The sequence below is a fragment of the Mirounga leonina genome, unplaced genomic scaffold (assembly GCF_011800145.1).
Source record: "Mirounga leonina isolate KUSES-001 unplaced genomic scaffold, KU_Mleo_1.0 Mir_128, whole genome shotgun sequence".
Classification (NCBI taxonomy): Eukaryota; Metazoa; Chordata; class Mammalia; order Carnivora; family Phocidae; genus Mirounga; species Mirounga leonina.
In genome coordinates, this window is record NW_023270320.1 from 27,028,190 (window position 1) to 27,044,852 (window position 16,663).

At 43.0% G+C, this 16,663-nt stretch overlaps 1 protein-coding gene across 2 annotated transcripts in view; it reads right to left on the reverse strand.

The window, feature by feature from the left end:
• The window catches only part of WWC2 (WW and C2 domain containing 2), a 202,419-nt gene that overhangs the window by 49,606 nt on the left and 136,150 nt on the right, over positions 1–16,663 (reverse strand). For both annotated transcript variants that reach the window (XM_035004282.1, XM_035004283.1), the window contains 5 exons: positions 14,578–14,707; positions 11,316–11,462; positions 10,204–10,277; positions 6,309–6,551; positions 715–804 (listed from right to left, as the gene is read on the reverse strand). In XM_035004282.1, the coding sequence (XP_034860173.1) occupies positions 715–804; positions 6,309–6,551; positions 10,204–10,277; positions 11,316–11,462; positions 14,578–14,707 (684 nt within the window). The remainder of the gene's footprint in view (positions 1–714; positions 805–6,308; positions 6,552–10,203; positions 10,278–11,315; positions 11,463–14,577; positions 14,708–16,663) is intronic.

Consider the following 16,663-nt stretch of genomic DNA (forward strand, 5'->3'; position numbering starts at 1 on the left):
ACATAATGACTGCAGGAAAAAGAACCTGCTATTATTATACCACCTACTGCCATGTTGACTCATGGACACTTTCAACCTGGCTCTCCACATAGCAATTCTATTCTGACTAAAGATCGAGTCCCTTTTGCAGAAACCAAAACAAAGAGAATGATGAGTACCTATTGATAAATCTACCTGCACAGATATCCAGCAGCAAGTATGCAACTTAATAATACAGAAGGGGGAAAAATAGCACACACAGTACAGAGTATCAGTGTAGTTATTCTGGTTAAAGAATAAAGCTTTTAATTTTGAGAGAGAACAAAGGCAAGCTAATAAAGACAAAGAGGTTTCACACGGGCCCGTCTCCCTCAGGGTGTGCGTACTGAAGGAGTGAACACATAGCTAACTATTTTAAGGCAAATCTTTCTTCCTCCTCCCTTTTTAAAAGAAAGGGTGATCTGTAGAAATGTGTCATTTCCTAAGTATGTATTCAAAGCTAAAATATATAAAGTATATCTTCTTCCCACAATATCTTCTGCCTATGACCTTGGGGTTCATGAAAAAAAATCTTGTAACTTTAAATTTGATCATCCAAGTTTTAATTGTACCAGCATAACTATTTTATTTACTTTTAAACAGTTGAAAATAAAGAGAAAAGTAATCCAGGATGAACCAAAACACGCCTGAATGTAGTCAAGAAAAACTTCTCCCTCAAGAACCAAGCAGGCTTACCTTTTAAGTTGTGAATGCAAATAAGTAGTTAATTTAGTAGTTTCTTCAAGTTTCTGTAGGAGCTCTTTCCTTCGCTCTTCCAATTTCAATCTAGAAAAAAGAAACAGAAACGAATTTATTTCCATGTAATTATAATAAAGCACAGAAACTGAAGGAAAAGATTCTTATTATATAAACATTATGTACCATGAGGGGGAAACCCAAGTGAATGCACGGGAGAGAAAACAGAACCACCAGCAAGAAGCAAAGTGGGCGGAACTGTCCATAGCCACGCCAAGTGAAGAGGAAGATCTATCCTCAATCAACATTACTGAGAATTTTTAAAAATCTGGTATTCTAAAATTTTCTTAAATGGGTAAAACAAAAAAACAAACAAACAAAAAACCCTTGTGCTCTCGTGAGGTAGGGAAAGACAGGAGGAAAACCACAAATCACTAACAAAGATTGCAGAATCCTTCTGCGGGCCTGGGATTTGGGCTTAAGTTACTAAAACACTTGACGGCAATAACAGAGAACCGTGAAAGACCGTCCGAAGTGCTGGAATTGACAAGGACTGCTCCCAACTGCCATTCAGTGACAAAAATTCCAATCTTACTTTGATGAGAATTTCAGCGATTAAGAAACAAATTAGTCCATATTGCCATTGTGAGCTCATTTGGGCTTAACGGTTTCAACAAGGAAAAGATACAAAAGTGATTTCCCTTCCTACTATACAGCACATCTCATTGCCCGCAACGATTATCGTGAAATTTCATCCACATACAAGCGACCGAGTTTGTAAAGAAATTTTGAGTATCGGGGAACTGTGTACGTGAGTGAGTTATCTAAAAATATATCAAGCGTAAGGTCTATGTCACCTGAAGGTCTTTAGACATCCCTGGAATGAGCCCGTCCAGAGTGGTCAAGGACCGCAAAATGGGACCCAGAAAACCACTGTGGTTTCTGGTGGATTTGCTGCTACCGACCACGTGTCCTTAAACAAGTCACTTAGTCAAGGGGTCCCAGCGCTCTCATCTGCAAATTGGCGATTAAAATCCTACTGTGTCTGTCTGCTAGGGCTGTTAAAGGGATCAAATGGCGTGTGATATATGTGAAAGTGCTCTGCAGACATCAAAACAAAACTCCTTGTTCAAAGCCTCAGCATGCCTTACAAGGTGGGGATATAAAAATTAGCTATTTTTCTTTGGAGAAGAATAAAATTTCCCTAATTTCTAACCTCTTTGAAATGTATGTTTTAGGCAGTAAGGAAACATGCCCATATTTTATTTATAGCTATCCATCCTTTGATGTGTCACCAACACAATTTCATTATATGTTAAAATAAAAAAAGCAATTCTTGTCATTTTGTTTAGTACTTCAAAGCGTGATAAATTCTTAATTCCCAGCTTTCAAAGGTGTATTCTGAAAAGGAGTACAGTCCCTATTTTTTTTTTAATCTCTTAAATATAAACAAAAACTCAACATGGAAAAAAAATTAATACAATTTAGATGAACTGAATTAGAAGGTAAAGGTCTGGAGAAAGCCCCCAAATCTACCAAAATCCGTGTCTTCTGAAACAGGAGAAACATTTTTGAAGGAAGTTTTAAAACTAAATACTGCACAAATGAAGGCTTTTCTGGTGTGGTAAGGAGGCTTCAGTATGACATTAGTGTGTTTCATGCTGAAATTTAAAATCCAAAGCTTTCCCCATCTCGGTCACAAGCGATGGTCCTCATTCTGGCCTCCTCCAGCGGACTGCTAAGGCCCTCTTATGGCTTTGAACTGCTGAGACCTGGCTTCATGTTCTTGTTGGCATGCTCCCCAGTCAGATCCTAAGCTCCCAGAAGGCAATCACTAGCTTTTTCTCCCTCTTCCGCCCAGGCTGCCCTCCCAGCACTCCCTTGTGGCTGGTGGCCGGTGTCTCTAGATAACCCCTTCACTGGGAGAAGAATAACCAAGGCACTCAGGAGCCCTTCCAGTGGGGTGGCCTTCTTGGATCAAGCACCCCACTCCTATCTCTGATGTAATCACAGAAGCCAGAAGTCTTCCTCAGATTCCAGGTGTCCAAGAAGCATTCTCCCCAACTTCCTCTGGACCAGGGAGTAGAAGAAATTGCTCAGGTATCAGCCCCTTCAAGAGGGTGCATCTCTGTCTCTCCAAGCCCTTCTCCACGATGAGAAAGGATCTTCTCCACCCGGCCCCTAGAAGATTCCTCTCCTGCTGGTCCAACTGACCCACGCTATGCATTCATCTGCTCTTTGCAAGACAAGGGCAGCGCCTTCCCACTGTCTTCTCTCTGCCCTTGTGCCCTGAGAGAGAGAAGCACCTGCCCAGTCTCTCCTGATGAAGACCACCCAGAACCTTCCACGTAGGGAAAATGTCATGTCATCTATAGAAGTAAGAAGTTCCTTTTCTGTTAAAAAATAAATGACACTCATACCCCGGGGCACTTACTGGCTTTAGATTTTTTTCAGAATCAGAGACAGAAACATTCATATATTATTAAGGAAAATTAAGACATCCAGGTAAGAAGTAAGACAAAACTCTCAAGATCTTTGTGAAAATACGGAGCACTGTTAAGATCTTATCAGCTACAGAAAAGCACAGAGGTTTTGGAATTTCAGTAGCTGTATGGAGAGAACATGGAAGATGTGTGAAAAGTCCCACACACAATGACAGTCTTCATTTGAGAGCCATCTGTCTTTGCTGATGGTCCCTCCCGGTGAGCATCTCCCTCTTCCTGAAGTGCTTCATGGCCCACGGTGGGAGCTTTGTCACTGCATTTGAGCGCTCGGCCCGGGGTGGGGCGGTGCTGGCCGCACACGGCTGGGGGACTCTGGGGTCATGCTCACTGGCTGAAATTCAGGTGAGCTTAGCTCCTTCTGAGCCCAACTCTCAGCACTGATTCAGAATCTTGCCTGAGGCCACCCCTGAAATAATGAGAAACCTGCCATGTAAATGGCAAATGGGACAATTTGGGGGAATGCAGAAGTGGTTTCTATGGCAGTTGGGTAGGTGCCAAGAGGAAACTGAAGGATTTAGAACTGGTGAAGCCCAATTTGTTTTATGGTGAAACAAAGTTTTACACAGTGAATCTTATTTCCCAGAAGTATCTCCCAGCACCACCTGCTTTAGGGCTGAGGAAGCAGTGTTGAGAGGTATTCTCTTGCTTGCTAAGCACCCTGTTTTAGTTCAACAGTAACAATACACAGAACAGAAACACTGTACATACACGAGGTGAGAAGAAATAATGAAGATCAAGAAAAGGTGAGAGAGTACAGAGGGGCAAAGTAAAACCACTGACAAGAACAACAAAACCCAAAGCCATACCATCTGTGTCTACTTGGAAAATAGACTCGGCGCTCCCTTCGGCAGGTGGCTCTGCTCTTTCGGACACGTGAGATGCTGGGTTTGCATCCAAGGAGAGCAGTGAGAAAACTTTAAGTTGCTCAAGCAAGAAAGTATTAGTCCTCTCAACCTTATACAACAACATAATGACAGGGATTTGGCTTCTGGCCACCAACATACGACAGATACAAAACACAATTATATACATGTCCCTTCTTGCTAACGTCTAGTTGTGGGAGACCGGGGCATGCAGGTATCGTAAGTTAGAGGGACATTCAAACTGTTTACTCCCCATCTGAGACAAACCCCATGGCTGGATCTCACTGAGGATGTAATTATTTTATATTAGTATTTTATAGCTCCTCTTCCTGATGGGTTCAAAACTACGGCTTCTGCCAGAATTTGGACAGTTATTATATGTATTATGCACAAACCAAAGTACAAAAGCCAGAGCCTAGGCACTTAGGAACAAACTGTATTTTTAACGTTACTTCATCAGTCATTTTTGAAGCTCTAGCCCTTAAAAAAAAACAAAACAAGACATCATGCCTGTAAAAGCTGATTAAACAAACACACATCTGTTCTCTCTCTCCCAGAACAAATCTAAAGGCTGTTTCTAGGCCCTTCCCAGATTCACACACTACAGAGAACAGCTGAAATGCACTCAGCGCGTTCCACACGTATGATTAGGTAACAGTAAGTGTGACACAAGGTACAGGTGTCCTTGCTGCTTTCTACATGGGCCACACAAAAGCTACTCATTTTGTCATGTTTGCTGGTGATTAGCAACCTTTTATCCTACAAATTTAAGATCTATAAACACAGACACGACATTAAGGTAATTCAGGAAAACAAGGAAATTCTGCCCTCTCTCCCTTACTTTTGGATCCTTCTGGTCTCTGTTGAGTGGATCGTGTCCCCCCCACCCCCCCACTGCCCCGCCAGCCTTGTTCACACCAGCCTTGAGGGTGAGCCTTCAGTCGGCACCACTAGACCAAGATGTCAGGGCAGCCAGGGCAGGTGGGCGATGAGAATGCTTTCAGATGGTAAAGGAACGTAGGCTGTAGAGGCTTTTCCTCCTGACTCTCGCGCCTGCTCTGTATGGCCACCGAGCTGTAGCTCTGCTTTACCTTGATCACCAGTTTCAAACTCACAAAAGTCAACTGTCCCCAGATGACTAAACTCAGGGTAGGCAAGTCCGCATGCTAACGCCTAACCAGCAACGTCCGAGGCTTTTCCTCCTACCATTCCCCGCACCACACTTCAAATGTTCTGATATTATGTAGACACACAGCCTTACACATTCATGGAGGACAAGGAATTAGAAGGCAAGAAGCCAAGAAGGTAAAAAAAAAAAAAAAAAGGCAATTAGATTATGGCTGGGTGTTTTAAACTTACTTCCAGTCACTTGACATTATACGGATGTGACCTTCCTTCCTGTCATCCTGGGACAGGCACCGCACCTGGACTGCTGGCCTACAGAATGGATGGGTGTGCAGGGGTCCCAGAGGGCTGCACGGGCTGTGGCTTGTGGCTGGGACAGGGGTGGAACCATACCCGCCAGCGAGGCCGGGATCCCAGGGCTCCCTCGCACACGCCTCCTTGGCCAACTGACACCCAGACGTTCCCCTGCTTGACCCTGCAGCTGACCTGCTTACAGAACTGGATTTTCTTGGGTTAAATGATCCATTCGCACCTTCCCCTGGAAAGATCACAAAACTGCGTCAGGTGTTTCCCTTTACATTTTCACCTGCTTCGCAGGAGGGGCTTGACTGACAAACAAAATCCCAGTGAACATTCTGTGACCTGTTAAGATATCAAAGGGAGCAAGCTGTCTTTTCCTTGTGAAACGAAAAGCAATAAACTTTTGCATTCTTGTGAGTCATAAACCTCCGAGTAGGAAGCTGCCGGGGCCGTAACAGTCCAGATAATCTTTCTTATCAGAGTGCAATAGTTTATAGCCACTGTTACCAGACTCAGTCAGCGATGGACTGCATTCCTGGTTTTATGTCCACATTCCTTACTTACTCAACATCTGTCACAGGCATTTTCGCCTTCCTAACGAACAGAAGAACTGATGTCGCAGACTATGAGGAGGGTGTGCTTTATTGCTCTACGGAAAGAAGGTCCCTTTGTGCCGGGTCTCCGTCCACCGGCAACAGATGCGACGGAGATTTCCAAAGACCCGGGGGACCTGGCCTCCAGGCACAGCTCAGACTCCCGCGCACGGTCGGATGCGTCCTTGTCCCCAGGGAGGGAAACGAACCTCTCGGCCAGGGCTCGGCTCGGCGGACCCCTCGCGGACAGCAGCTCGTCCTCCAGCCGCCGCCTCTCGCCTTCCAGGCGCTCCAGTTCGTCTCGAGTGCGTTTCTGCGGGGTGACGAACTGAAGCTCTTTCAGAAGCTCTTCCTTCTCGTGGATCAGCATCAGCTTCTCCTTCTCGATATCCAGCGCCCCGGGCCACGTCTCGCTGTCCAGTTTCGACAGTTCAATTTTTAAGTTGGCCATACTAAAAACAAAGCGGTAAGAGAGGGATGTGCACACTGAGAACTCTCAAGAAAGGGAGAACATGAACCAGGCTAAGTTGGGGGGCTGGATGCTTGCTGTCCTGACTTTACTCAGGGGTGACCGCCCCCCCTTGGAGGCAGGGGAAGAGCAACAGCCCCGCCCTCCAGACCCTGGGCCCGACTTGACACCGGGCTCTCGTCCACTGCCTTTTCCTCACCTTTCCAACACCAGCAAGCACACCGCCTATCTGAAAAAAGGGTGAAGGTCAAAGTACACTGAAACTTAAAAAGCAGAGAGCTCTGGGAGCTGCGGGTGGCCACCCCGATGTGTGACTGCCTGTGGAGGGTGACAGGAGGGATACCTGGAGAGCTTCCGTTTTATTTATTTTTACTTTTAATTTTTTTAATAAAGATTTTATTTATTTATTTATTAAGAAAGAGAGAGAGAACGCACAAGCAGGGGGAGCAGGAGAGGGAGAAGCAGACTCCCCGCTGAGCAGGGAGCCTGACACGGGGCTCGATCCCAGGACCCCGGGATCATGATTTGAGCCGAAGGCAGACGCTTAACTGACTGAGCCACCTAGGTGCCCCCGAAGGGCTTCCATTTTTAAAAAAATGAAGGTAAATGCTGTCTGACAGGATATTACTATAGATTTTGTTCCTCTGGGTAAAGACGCTGTCCCCCAGGAAAATCGTAGTCCCCAGTGTCGCATGGGCAGCAACTGGGACGTGAGCCAGTCAGGGAAGGGTGGGGGAAAAGAGAGAGCAGTGGCTCAGCCAAGCAGTATTACAACAAACTCAATCCAGCACGTTCCACGTGGCCAAGGAAAAGGGAGCAGCCCTGCCCTCCCGGGCCTCCTCCACCAGAATCCTCCTGCAGCTAGCTGTGTGCTGTGAAATCAGTGTGTACCCGGTTTCCTGAGCGCTCTCTGAGCCAGCCCTGTAGGCGTGACTGCATGGACCCGGGCGCCCTCCGTCCACAGGAGCCGTCCAGTAGCACCTTCCCCAGCACGGACGGGCAGCCAGCACAGTGACTGCAGGTACTGGAGCGCGGGGGACAGGGACGGGAAGATGGGAGGAGGAGCAGGAAAGCCCCGCAGGGAGGAACGTCACCGGCTGCATCAGTCTGCCTGACCTGGGAGTCCACCATGTCGCGAGCTTCCCGCTAAATGGTCAAGTTAACTTCTGACGGAATGAGAACGTTCTGACCCGCCCCCGGGCCTCCGAACCAAACCACTTGCTCTGGGGCACTGTGAGCACTACCAGGATGGTTCGCAAGGCAAATGGCACATGGCTGTTTTGACCATCAGCACCACATCAAGGCAAATTATGAACACAACTGATGTTGGCGCAGGGGATCGGTACGCCTATAAAAAAAAAAGTTGGATGATCCCTCTGGATACTGGTATAGCCCATACCACAATATGAAAAGTGGAAAGAGGGCATTTTATTTCCCTTTTTAATGGAAGAAGTTGTAGGACGGAAGAAAAAAGGTAAACAAAATAATGTTATTGGGACAAAGATGGAAGTATATCCACATTCTTGTGCCACAGTTTCTTGTTTGAGTTAAAAAAAAAAAAAAAAAAATTGCCCTCCCTCACCAGCACTGCAGGTACAGTACTTCTGATTTCCACCCAGCGTCTGCACTCATGATAGATGTAACATCAGCTGTTCTTCAGCCAGAACCACAAAACCATACACAACTGTCTCAGTGTGCAAGAAAATTAATCATCAAAATGCTAACTAAGCATGGTATTATTAGCTTCATTAAGCACATAAAACAAAGGCTGGAGGAGAAAACAGGTTTCAGGGAAATACAACCCGCCTCTTTACTTAGAATTGAAGAAGAGAACATTTTCAACAGATGCACAAACCTCGAGATTTACCTTCTCATCAGCCTTGCTAGTAACTTTAAAATAAAACCCCAAATGAGAACAGGACAGCGAAGCAACCCAATGGGAAAGAGCCAATATCTTAAGTTTTGATGCAACTGAATTAACAACTGAATTGGGAGCAACAACATAATGAAGGAAAGAAAGGCATCTATTACTTGTGGGATCAGGCGTTAGGTGGGTCTTGGATTTTATTTGGAAAGGGCACACCAAATCTGGGGAAGAAGATATGATGAAGGTTTCCAGGTACACCTAGGAAGATGGAATAAGCTGTTAGCAGCCAGAGTAAAGTGAAAGCTCAAGCTGATCCAAGGGAAGCCAAGTTGAGCCCCAAAGAACTCAGGGGCACGAGGCCTTGTTCTCCAAAATTAATTCTGAGTTATGGCCATTCTCCTTCAGAATGCCAGACATAGATCCTGGGCTTTGTTTACAGTAGAACCCAGGAGCTGTGGCCGCTTTTGGGTTGGTATGCTCACAGCCAGAGGGCCACAAAACCACAAAGCAGTCCTCAATCCTTATGGTGGGTAAGGCATTTGCCTGGGCTCCGAGAAGTAGCCAATAAAGTATATAAAATGTTTTATAACCTCAAGAAATGTATAATCTACCCAGGAAAACTTATAGGCATTGAAATTAGCTGAGTGAAATGTTATTCACAGAAACTGACTTGCTCAAGCACACACGGTTAGTAATTTGTAGAACAAAGCTTATGAGTTTTGTTTTTTTTTCAGTCATCAAAGAACTAAGTAATATTAGTAACAGAGGTTACAAAGAGGCAAATATTGTATTTAGGCAAATCAAATAATTGCTATGTTAAAGCCAGATAACCTCCAAGAACCTTGGCTAATTACTTTTAAATAATCCTCATCACCAGTAACAATGGGTATACTTTATTATCTATCTGATGGTCTTATGATAGCAAACTCTGACATTCTAGCAGGTTCTCAGCTGAGTTTTCCATGTTCTCAAGGAGGAACATGATAAATTTCTCTGTCGCCTACAGGGTGGTACTGCAGTTTTTTTTCCCCCAATGCCTTCTTAAATAATAAATCAAAAGCATTTTTAAACTCTAAAAAGGAAAATAATGAAATCAAATAGATCAGTATGACCCTCTCCCTCAAAATGAGCAAGGTGTCCATATTATGAAAACTAGTTGAGCCTGTCTACTGGATGAGGAGGGAGAAGTCTCCTGAGGCTTCCCCAAGCAGAGTCACAAGGTGAGGAAAATAAAGCACAGGGTTCTAAGGGTCTAGAGGATAAACGAGAGAAATAAGGATCTTTCCTCCTTTGCCCTAAAGTCAGTTGCCAGAACAGATAGCTCTGCATCTTCAAGGATGTTGGCGGGAAATCCTCCCCTCAAAGCAAAGGAATTCCAGTTATTTACCTCAGAGGTCCTCGGCCTCTAAGTCCTGTACCCAAGTCACTGCACCATGATTCTACCTGAGAAACCGATCTTCCCGCTTCTACTTGTGAGTAAGTACTGGACAAGCTCAAAGCTTCCTTCTTCCAGAAGGGAAGGGGGCAATTTCATGCCCACACTTCTCATTAATTCTCCCTGTCCTTCAACTGTGGGCAGGGGGGAGAAGCTGAGCTGAGAGGGGGGTCTGCAACCCTTACATCTAAAAACCTGCAAGAGTAACCTTGGTAGGAAGATGTTGGGAAGCACCCAGCAGATGTCACTATAGGAGTAAAGATTAATTCTGGGAAAGAAAATACCGTTTGAGCCCACTGACCACCGAACACAGAATAGCTCCCCTGCTGTTACCTTCTTTTGGCTTCTTCATATTGTAGGCTCAGCCTGACCTTTTCAGCTAAATTTGATCTACTTCTCACTCCGATCTGGTAAAAAACAAAAGGGAAAGAAGTCAATTAACTCTGCTAATGAATGAAGGTAAACTGCTTTTGCTTCTAGGAAGCACAAGTAATTGGAAAACTAAAGAAGATGGTCTTGAAATTGGGAACACCAGTTTAAAAAGGCACTTACTTTCTAGTCTCAGTAGGGGCAAAACATTTCTTTTTAATTCAAGCTTGTCTGTTTTTCAAAGACTTTAACATCATTTTCTCCACACATTAAATTCAAGATAAAAAGTATTATGTCAAGGTTTCTGGGATCTTAAAGAGTTTACGAAGGGTGTACAGGTCAATAAAATTTATGAACTGAAACTAATTTCCTTGTCTCCATGAACCCAAATTTCCATCACTTAGCTTCTGAATGCAAAGAACATAAACTAAATAACTTCAAAAACCAATTTTTCAAACAGGTAGGTCCTATTGTTGATCTCTACCTGTTTTATTTTCATAGCGCAGAATTCAAAGAAGCAATAGGGAATATGAAAATAACTGGGACTGGACTAGAAAACAGTATTTGCTAAATGGCACCCCAAAGGAGAGAATGCAAAACAATTAACAGTAGTCAAACCACTGTTAAATATTTTCAAATGCTAGGCATAAGCCACAAATCAAACGTTTTAATATAAACAAACTTTGATCTACAAAAAAAAATTTTAAGGCGTGTTTTTTTGTTTCTCATTAGCCTCAATGTTTAACTGAAAAGATCTGAATTTCGAAGACCTTAAATGTAATAGGAAAAACTTAAATTTTCATGCACCTCTAACCTTTCAATAACGTCTCCAAATAAATATGGTCTGAGAAAGTTTGAACAAAGCCGTTCATATGGACAGATCCTGATATGCTTGGCACCCAGACAGAAAAGATAAGGCTCTGATTTTTTAAAACCAATCTAGGAGTAGGAAATATTGAATCCACACAGCTGCAGTGCAAACCACCTCACTCGCTCCTGTCCCACTTGCCATCCGTACTGTAGATCAGGCTCGTCAAGGACAGCACTGGGGACAACCCTGCCACGTGGATACTTACATCTCCAGAAATGCTTGTCTGTGACCCAGCGTCAAGGGTCTGTCTGGACAGAGATAAACGGGAGTTCACAGGACTGGATCTCAAGTCTGGCTCGGATGTGCCAATGCTCTGATCCAAATGGAACCGCTCCTGCAGCTTAGCAAGACTCTGTTGAGGAAACACAAAGTCCTACATAGAGCTTAACAAGTAAGATGAAAAACTTCCCCAGCAGGTAAACTCAAACTGAAAGACAGGATCGCCATAGAAAAACGACTTTATTTTAACAGGAACTTACCATTTTAAATTACTGAAAAAATAAGGTGAGAATATGATTTTGTATATACACACGTGTGACTTTGGAAGTATGTGAGATCATAATAAACGGGTTATCTTACCTTCCCCAAGAGAGCATGGCAATTATTCACACTGTGCATAATGGCATCTTTATATGTAATACATGCATTTCTTGTTTTTAAAATGTCATTGAAAAGAGCTCTCTTTTAAAAAGACTCATTTCAACTACTCACTTCATGCAGCAGAAATTATGGAAACATGGAATACCTACAATGCAAACTCATTGTAGAATCTAGCAAGCAAACTTCCTACTTAGCAGACTTCTATAATCATGCCACTCTACATCGGGATGGAACCAAAGGGATTATCTGCTCCCGCTAACGTCAGAGATGAAGAGACCGAGGGCCAGGAGTTGCAGTCCTGGCGGCTGATCCCAAGCCTGTCCTTACGCCGACTGCGTGGTACTGCCAGAGGGATAATGTCTGGTTTTGTAAAGTGAATGGGCCTGCGGTTGGCACCCACACCTAATAAACGGAGCTTACTTTATTTTATTTATTTTTAAAGATTTTACTTATTTATTTGACAGAGAGAAAGAGAGAGAGCACAAGCAGAGGGAGAAGGAGGCTCCCTGCTCAGCAGAGAGCCCGACATGGAGGCTCAATCCCAGGACCCTGGGATCATAACCGGAGCTGAAGGCAGATGCTTAACCGACTGAGCCACCCAGGTGTCCTGAACTGAGCTTACTTTAAAGAGAGGATGTGAGCAAGTGAAAGTATTAAAAAGGAGAAAGATCTTAGCTACACTGCTATCAACCCTCCCCCTCATAAAACACTAATAAAAATGGTAAGAAACTCATTATTACTAACTTTAAGAAAAGCCAGGATTTAATCCTGACATTTACGATTCTTAGGATAAAAAATGAGAAATGTTCCCCCAAATTAGAAATCTCAGAGATCTGATTTGTGCCTTTTATCTAACCTTCTTTATTTTCTTTCAAAGGAATATTTATGCAAAATATATGTACAAGAGGGATAAAACTCAAGCAGTCACATCAAATAACAGACTACAGAAAAGAACAAAGAAACCTTTTAGTGACTTTGGGCAAGTCTTTTCTATTTTTTCATTAGTAGAGAGAAAAGATTAGTATTTTTCAAATCTGTCTGTGCCGACCATGCACCTCCATCAATTTAGTAGGTCATGACTAGCATGTTTTTTGATGAAAAAGAAGAGACTAGAAAATTAATTCGGACCACGTTACCAGTATTAAGAGTATTAAGAAAGAAGTATTAAGAAATACAGTATGTATGTGTCCAAACATGAAGACATTTTTGTGTGACTGGGTTGTCATTAGAATATATCTCTTACTGTGGGTCATGGTCAAAGAGCTCTGAAAGTCACAGAAATTGCCCACCTAGTGTCCTTCTCAGCTCTACTGTTGATTGCCCTATCTACTAATTAATTGTTTTCTATGCTTTAGTAATTGAAAAGGAATCTAATCTTTTAATTTAATCTGGTCTGTGCATAAATCCAAATTTCTTCTTTACAGGAACAATCAAAGATAACCTAAAATTGCTGAATTATAAAGTTCCAATGTAAATTTGCTCAGGTTCTATTAACTTTTTCCAAAGGATTTATGGTGTGCATTTGAGGAATTACTGATTTAATCATCAGCCTCAGGATCTTGGTGGAACAAAATAAAAATACATCCAAATAAAGTCTTCTGTGTTCCACATATATATTTAAAACACCATATTCTGGAGCAAGACTGCCTAGGTCTGAACCAAAGTCCTACCACTTATGATCTGTGTGACTTTGAGGAAGTCACTTAATTTTTGTGTACTGCAATTTCCTGTCTGTAAGTGAGAATAATACATGCCCATCTCTAGGGTTGTTGTCAGAATTAAATGAACTACTTTCATGCAAGGCAGGGAGAAGACTGCCCAGCACAGTCAGTGCTTATAAGGACTTCCTATTAATACTATAATCTTCTCTATTTGATCGCTTCTTGCAAGTTATTTCAAAATTCCCTAAATGCACAATTATAAGTGTTTAAGAATATATACCTATATTCAGTTGACATTTTGAAAACTGACATGAAGTAGTTGAATATAGTATTTAAAGGCAGAGTTTCTACTAAGAATGCAAACAGCCACTGGCTCTAACATTCTCCTCAAGACACAGACTAAATCCTTACTCAGAGCTCCAAATATCTGAAATACAAAGAATTCTCAGGCCTTGTGATAATTATGGGATGGAGGGAAGGTAAGAGGAGGAAGAGACACACTCTTCAGAAAAAAAAAGAAGACCCAATCCGACTAAACTTACTGAATATAGATATTTAAAAAGCAGGATACTGATCACTGAATGGTTGTTTCCTTTGCACACAAGGCTGGATCCCTGGGAGCCAAGTCCCCTGGGCTAAGAACCGGACAGGTGTAACAAGGGGATCTTCTACCATTAGCAACTTTCCTGGGATGACTAGATGGGTATCCCGCAGCTGGGTCAACACTCCCCATCTCTAGCTAGCACCTCAGAGTCACAAGGGGTAGGGAAAAGCTCTTCTAAGCTCCTCATATACCCTCCCCGCACTCCTCAAGGCATATCCTTTACTCACTGATGACCCGTGACATGCCTTTTCTGCATCCTGGGCTGAGGATCGTGGTTTAGACAACCCTGCTTATCTGGGTTCCACACGAAGTTTTAGTGAGTTGCAGGTGCACCAAAATGCTCATCTCATATGGGCTCCAGGATCCACCACCTCCTGTCTCAAAGGCCATCCAAGGCCTGCCTTCAAATAAGCATAGCAGAACCTCGGAACCCACCTGTTTACCTCCAACGCAGCCCGTGGCCTCAGTGCCTAGAACAAAGTCTGAATGAGGCAGTGGGAGAAAGGGCCATCCAGACTCTGACGGAGAACTTCTGCCTCAAGGCGAGTTTCTGGGGCCCCAGCCGGTAGGTGTCTGACTTAACAAAATGTTTCACAACATACCTGCATCAGATCTTGCTTTTCTTTTTCTCCTGAGCTAATAGCCTTTCTGATCGATTTCAGTTCAGTTAGAATGGCTTTGGCTTCACTAAGTTCATAGCCACTCTGGCCTCCAGACATTTTTTTATCTATTCTGTTAAAAGAAAAAAAAAAAAGAAAAGAGAAAAACGTCAAAGAGTGTTGACAGAGTACAAATTAAGCCAACAGTATAGGAACTGGTTTTCGCATTGTTGGAGTGTTGGAGTTGGCTGATGATTCTGTTACTTGCCTTCTGATACATACCAGTATCATCCTTTCAAGCGGATCGTTCCTCCCGCTTTCTCTTCCAACCACTTCTAGCTCACACTCTCCCATCCCCTACCTCATGCCCCGTACCTTCCTCATCACTTTCAGGCTCAGTCATTTTGTCTTCAGTTGGTTTGGGTGACCCCACCATGGGCCGAATTCAAAATCCTCACGCTAAGCCCGACCTCCACCCTGAGAAAGGTTAAGGCTTCGGGGAAAGGATTTAGCAGGACAGAAGTGCCAATAAACTGGACAACTACAGGAAGTTCGGAATTCCTCACCGTTGCCTAATTTTACATACGCCGTAACGTCTGTGCCAAACCAAGCACAGTGCCTGCGGGCTGACGGGCCTTTCTGAAATGCGAGTGATTGTTATTTATACTAGTGAGGATCCTACAATATTTGGATCGTGTGTGGTTAGTTTCTTGTTTCTTTTTAAATATATGAAAAGTACTTGTTCTGTTTTTATGACAGGAGTTGACATCAAACTGCTTGCCTTGCTGACGAATTCAAATTTAGGAATACAGCAGAAGGGTAGATGTATTCATCTGTCAACTAACGTTGAATACAAAGCTCTTCAAGGAGCTCATTTATCGCACCCCCCAGATCTGCTCACCAAATCGTCCTTACAGTTCGCTTGGTCACCCTATGTCAGAGGATTTCAAGTAACCTAACTCTTTGTGCATGAAGGGCCCAACCAAGTTACCGAACTCTTTTAAAAAAAAAAAAAATGGTTTAACATTAGTGTCCTCACTCTCACTCTCCTGATTCTCTCCAACCACCGATGCTGCCCAGGATTCATTCTGAATACAACTTGGGGTTCCCTTGAAGGACATACAGCTATACCTCTGCCCCATCGGCCATCGACTCTCACTCTTGGACAAAGTCTTAGTCTTATCCACAGAGAAATGGCACCTATGAAACCACAGAGAACTGGCTCTGAGCTCATTTGGTTTAAAACATTTAATGATTTATATTTATTTCAATGTGAGGGGTATAATCTGAAAACAAAACCAAAAAAGAACCCACCAACAATGCCATCTTATTCATTCTTCCAAACAAAGTTTACTCAAGCAAGTACAGTTGGCAGATAACATATTTCCCCAAGTACTATTTTAGAAAATATTTTATTGTTGCTGAACAAAGTCTTAACCTAAGAAAATAAAAGGAATTTCATCATAAGGTTATTTGATAATAAAAGTACAACTAACGAAGTCACTGAATTAAGCAGGTGCGAGCACACGCACACAGTGTTTAGGGCAGGAAGGGACCCTAGAGATCACACTTCCTCTAAGTGAAAAAGCAAAACGGGAAGGTTTACGCAACTTTAGCCCCTAACATGTATAAACACTTCGCTAGTAGGGGGACAATCCTCAAAATGACAGATTCAGGATCAGGGCTCTTATGTCTATTACACTTTGAATATTTGATAAAAAGCTCAGGCGGTACTTCGAATATTGGTTAATTCCATTTATTTGGGAAGGGATTTATCACTGAAATTGTTGGCTCCCTTAAGTATTATATCTACCAACCTAGTTGAGGCAAAAGGCTTATTTTAATTAAAAAAAAAAATCTGTGAGATTTCATGAAATAGCTATTAACACAGGACTCTCAAACTGTGTCAAAGTGAATTTCTAAAGCCCAAGTGATTTCTTCCTATTTGTGTAAAACCTTCAGAATCTAACAGTTAAATTTTTAAGTCAGAAATCAACTTCAACATTAGAAAACAAAAAAAGTAGGTAAGCTGTTTTCAGAAATCAACTTTAACACTTAAAAATAAAGGCAGGACTACGTCAAGACTGTT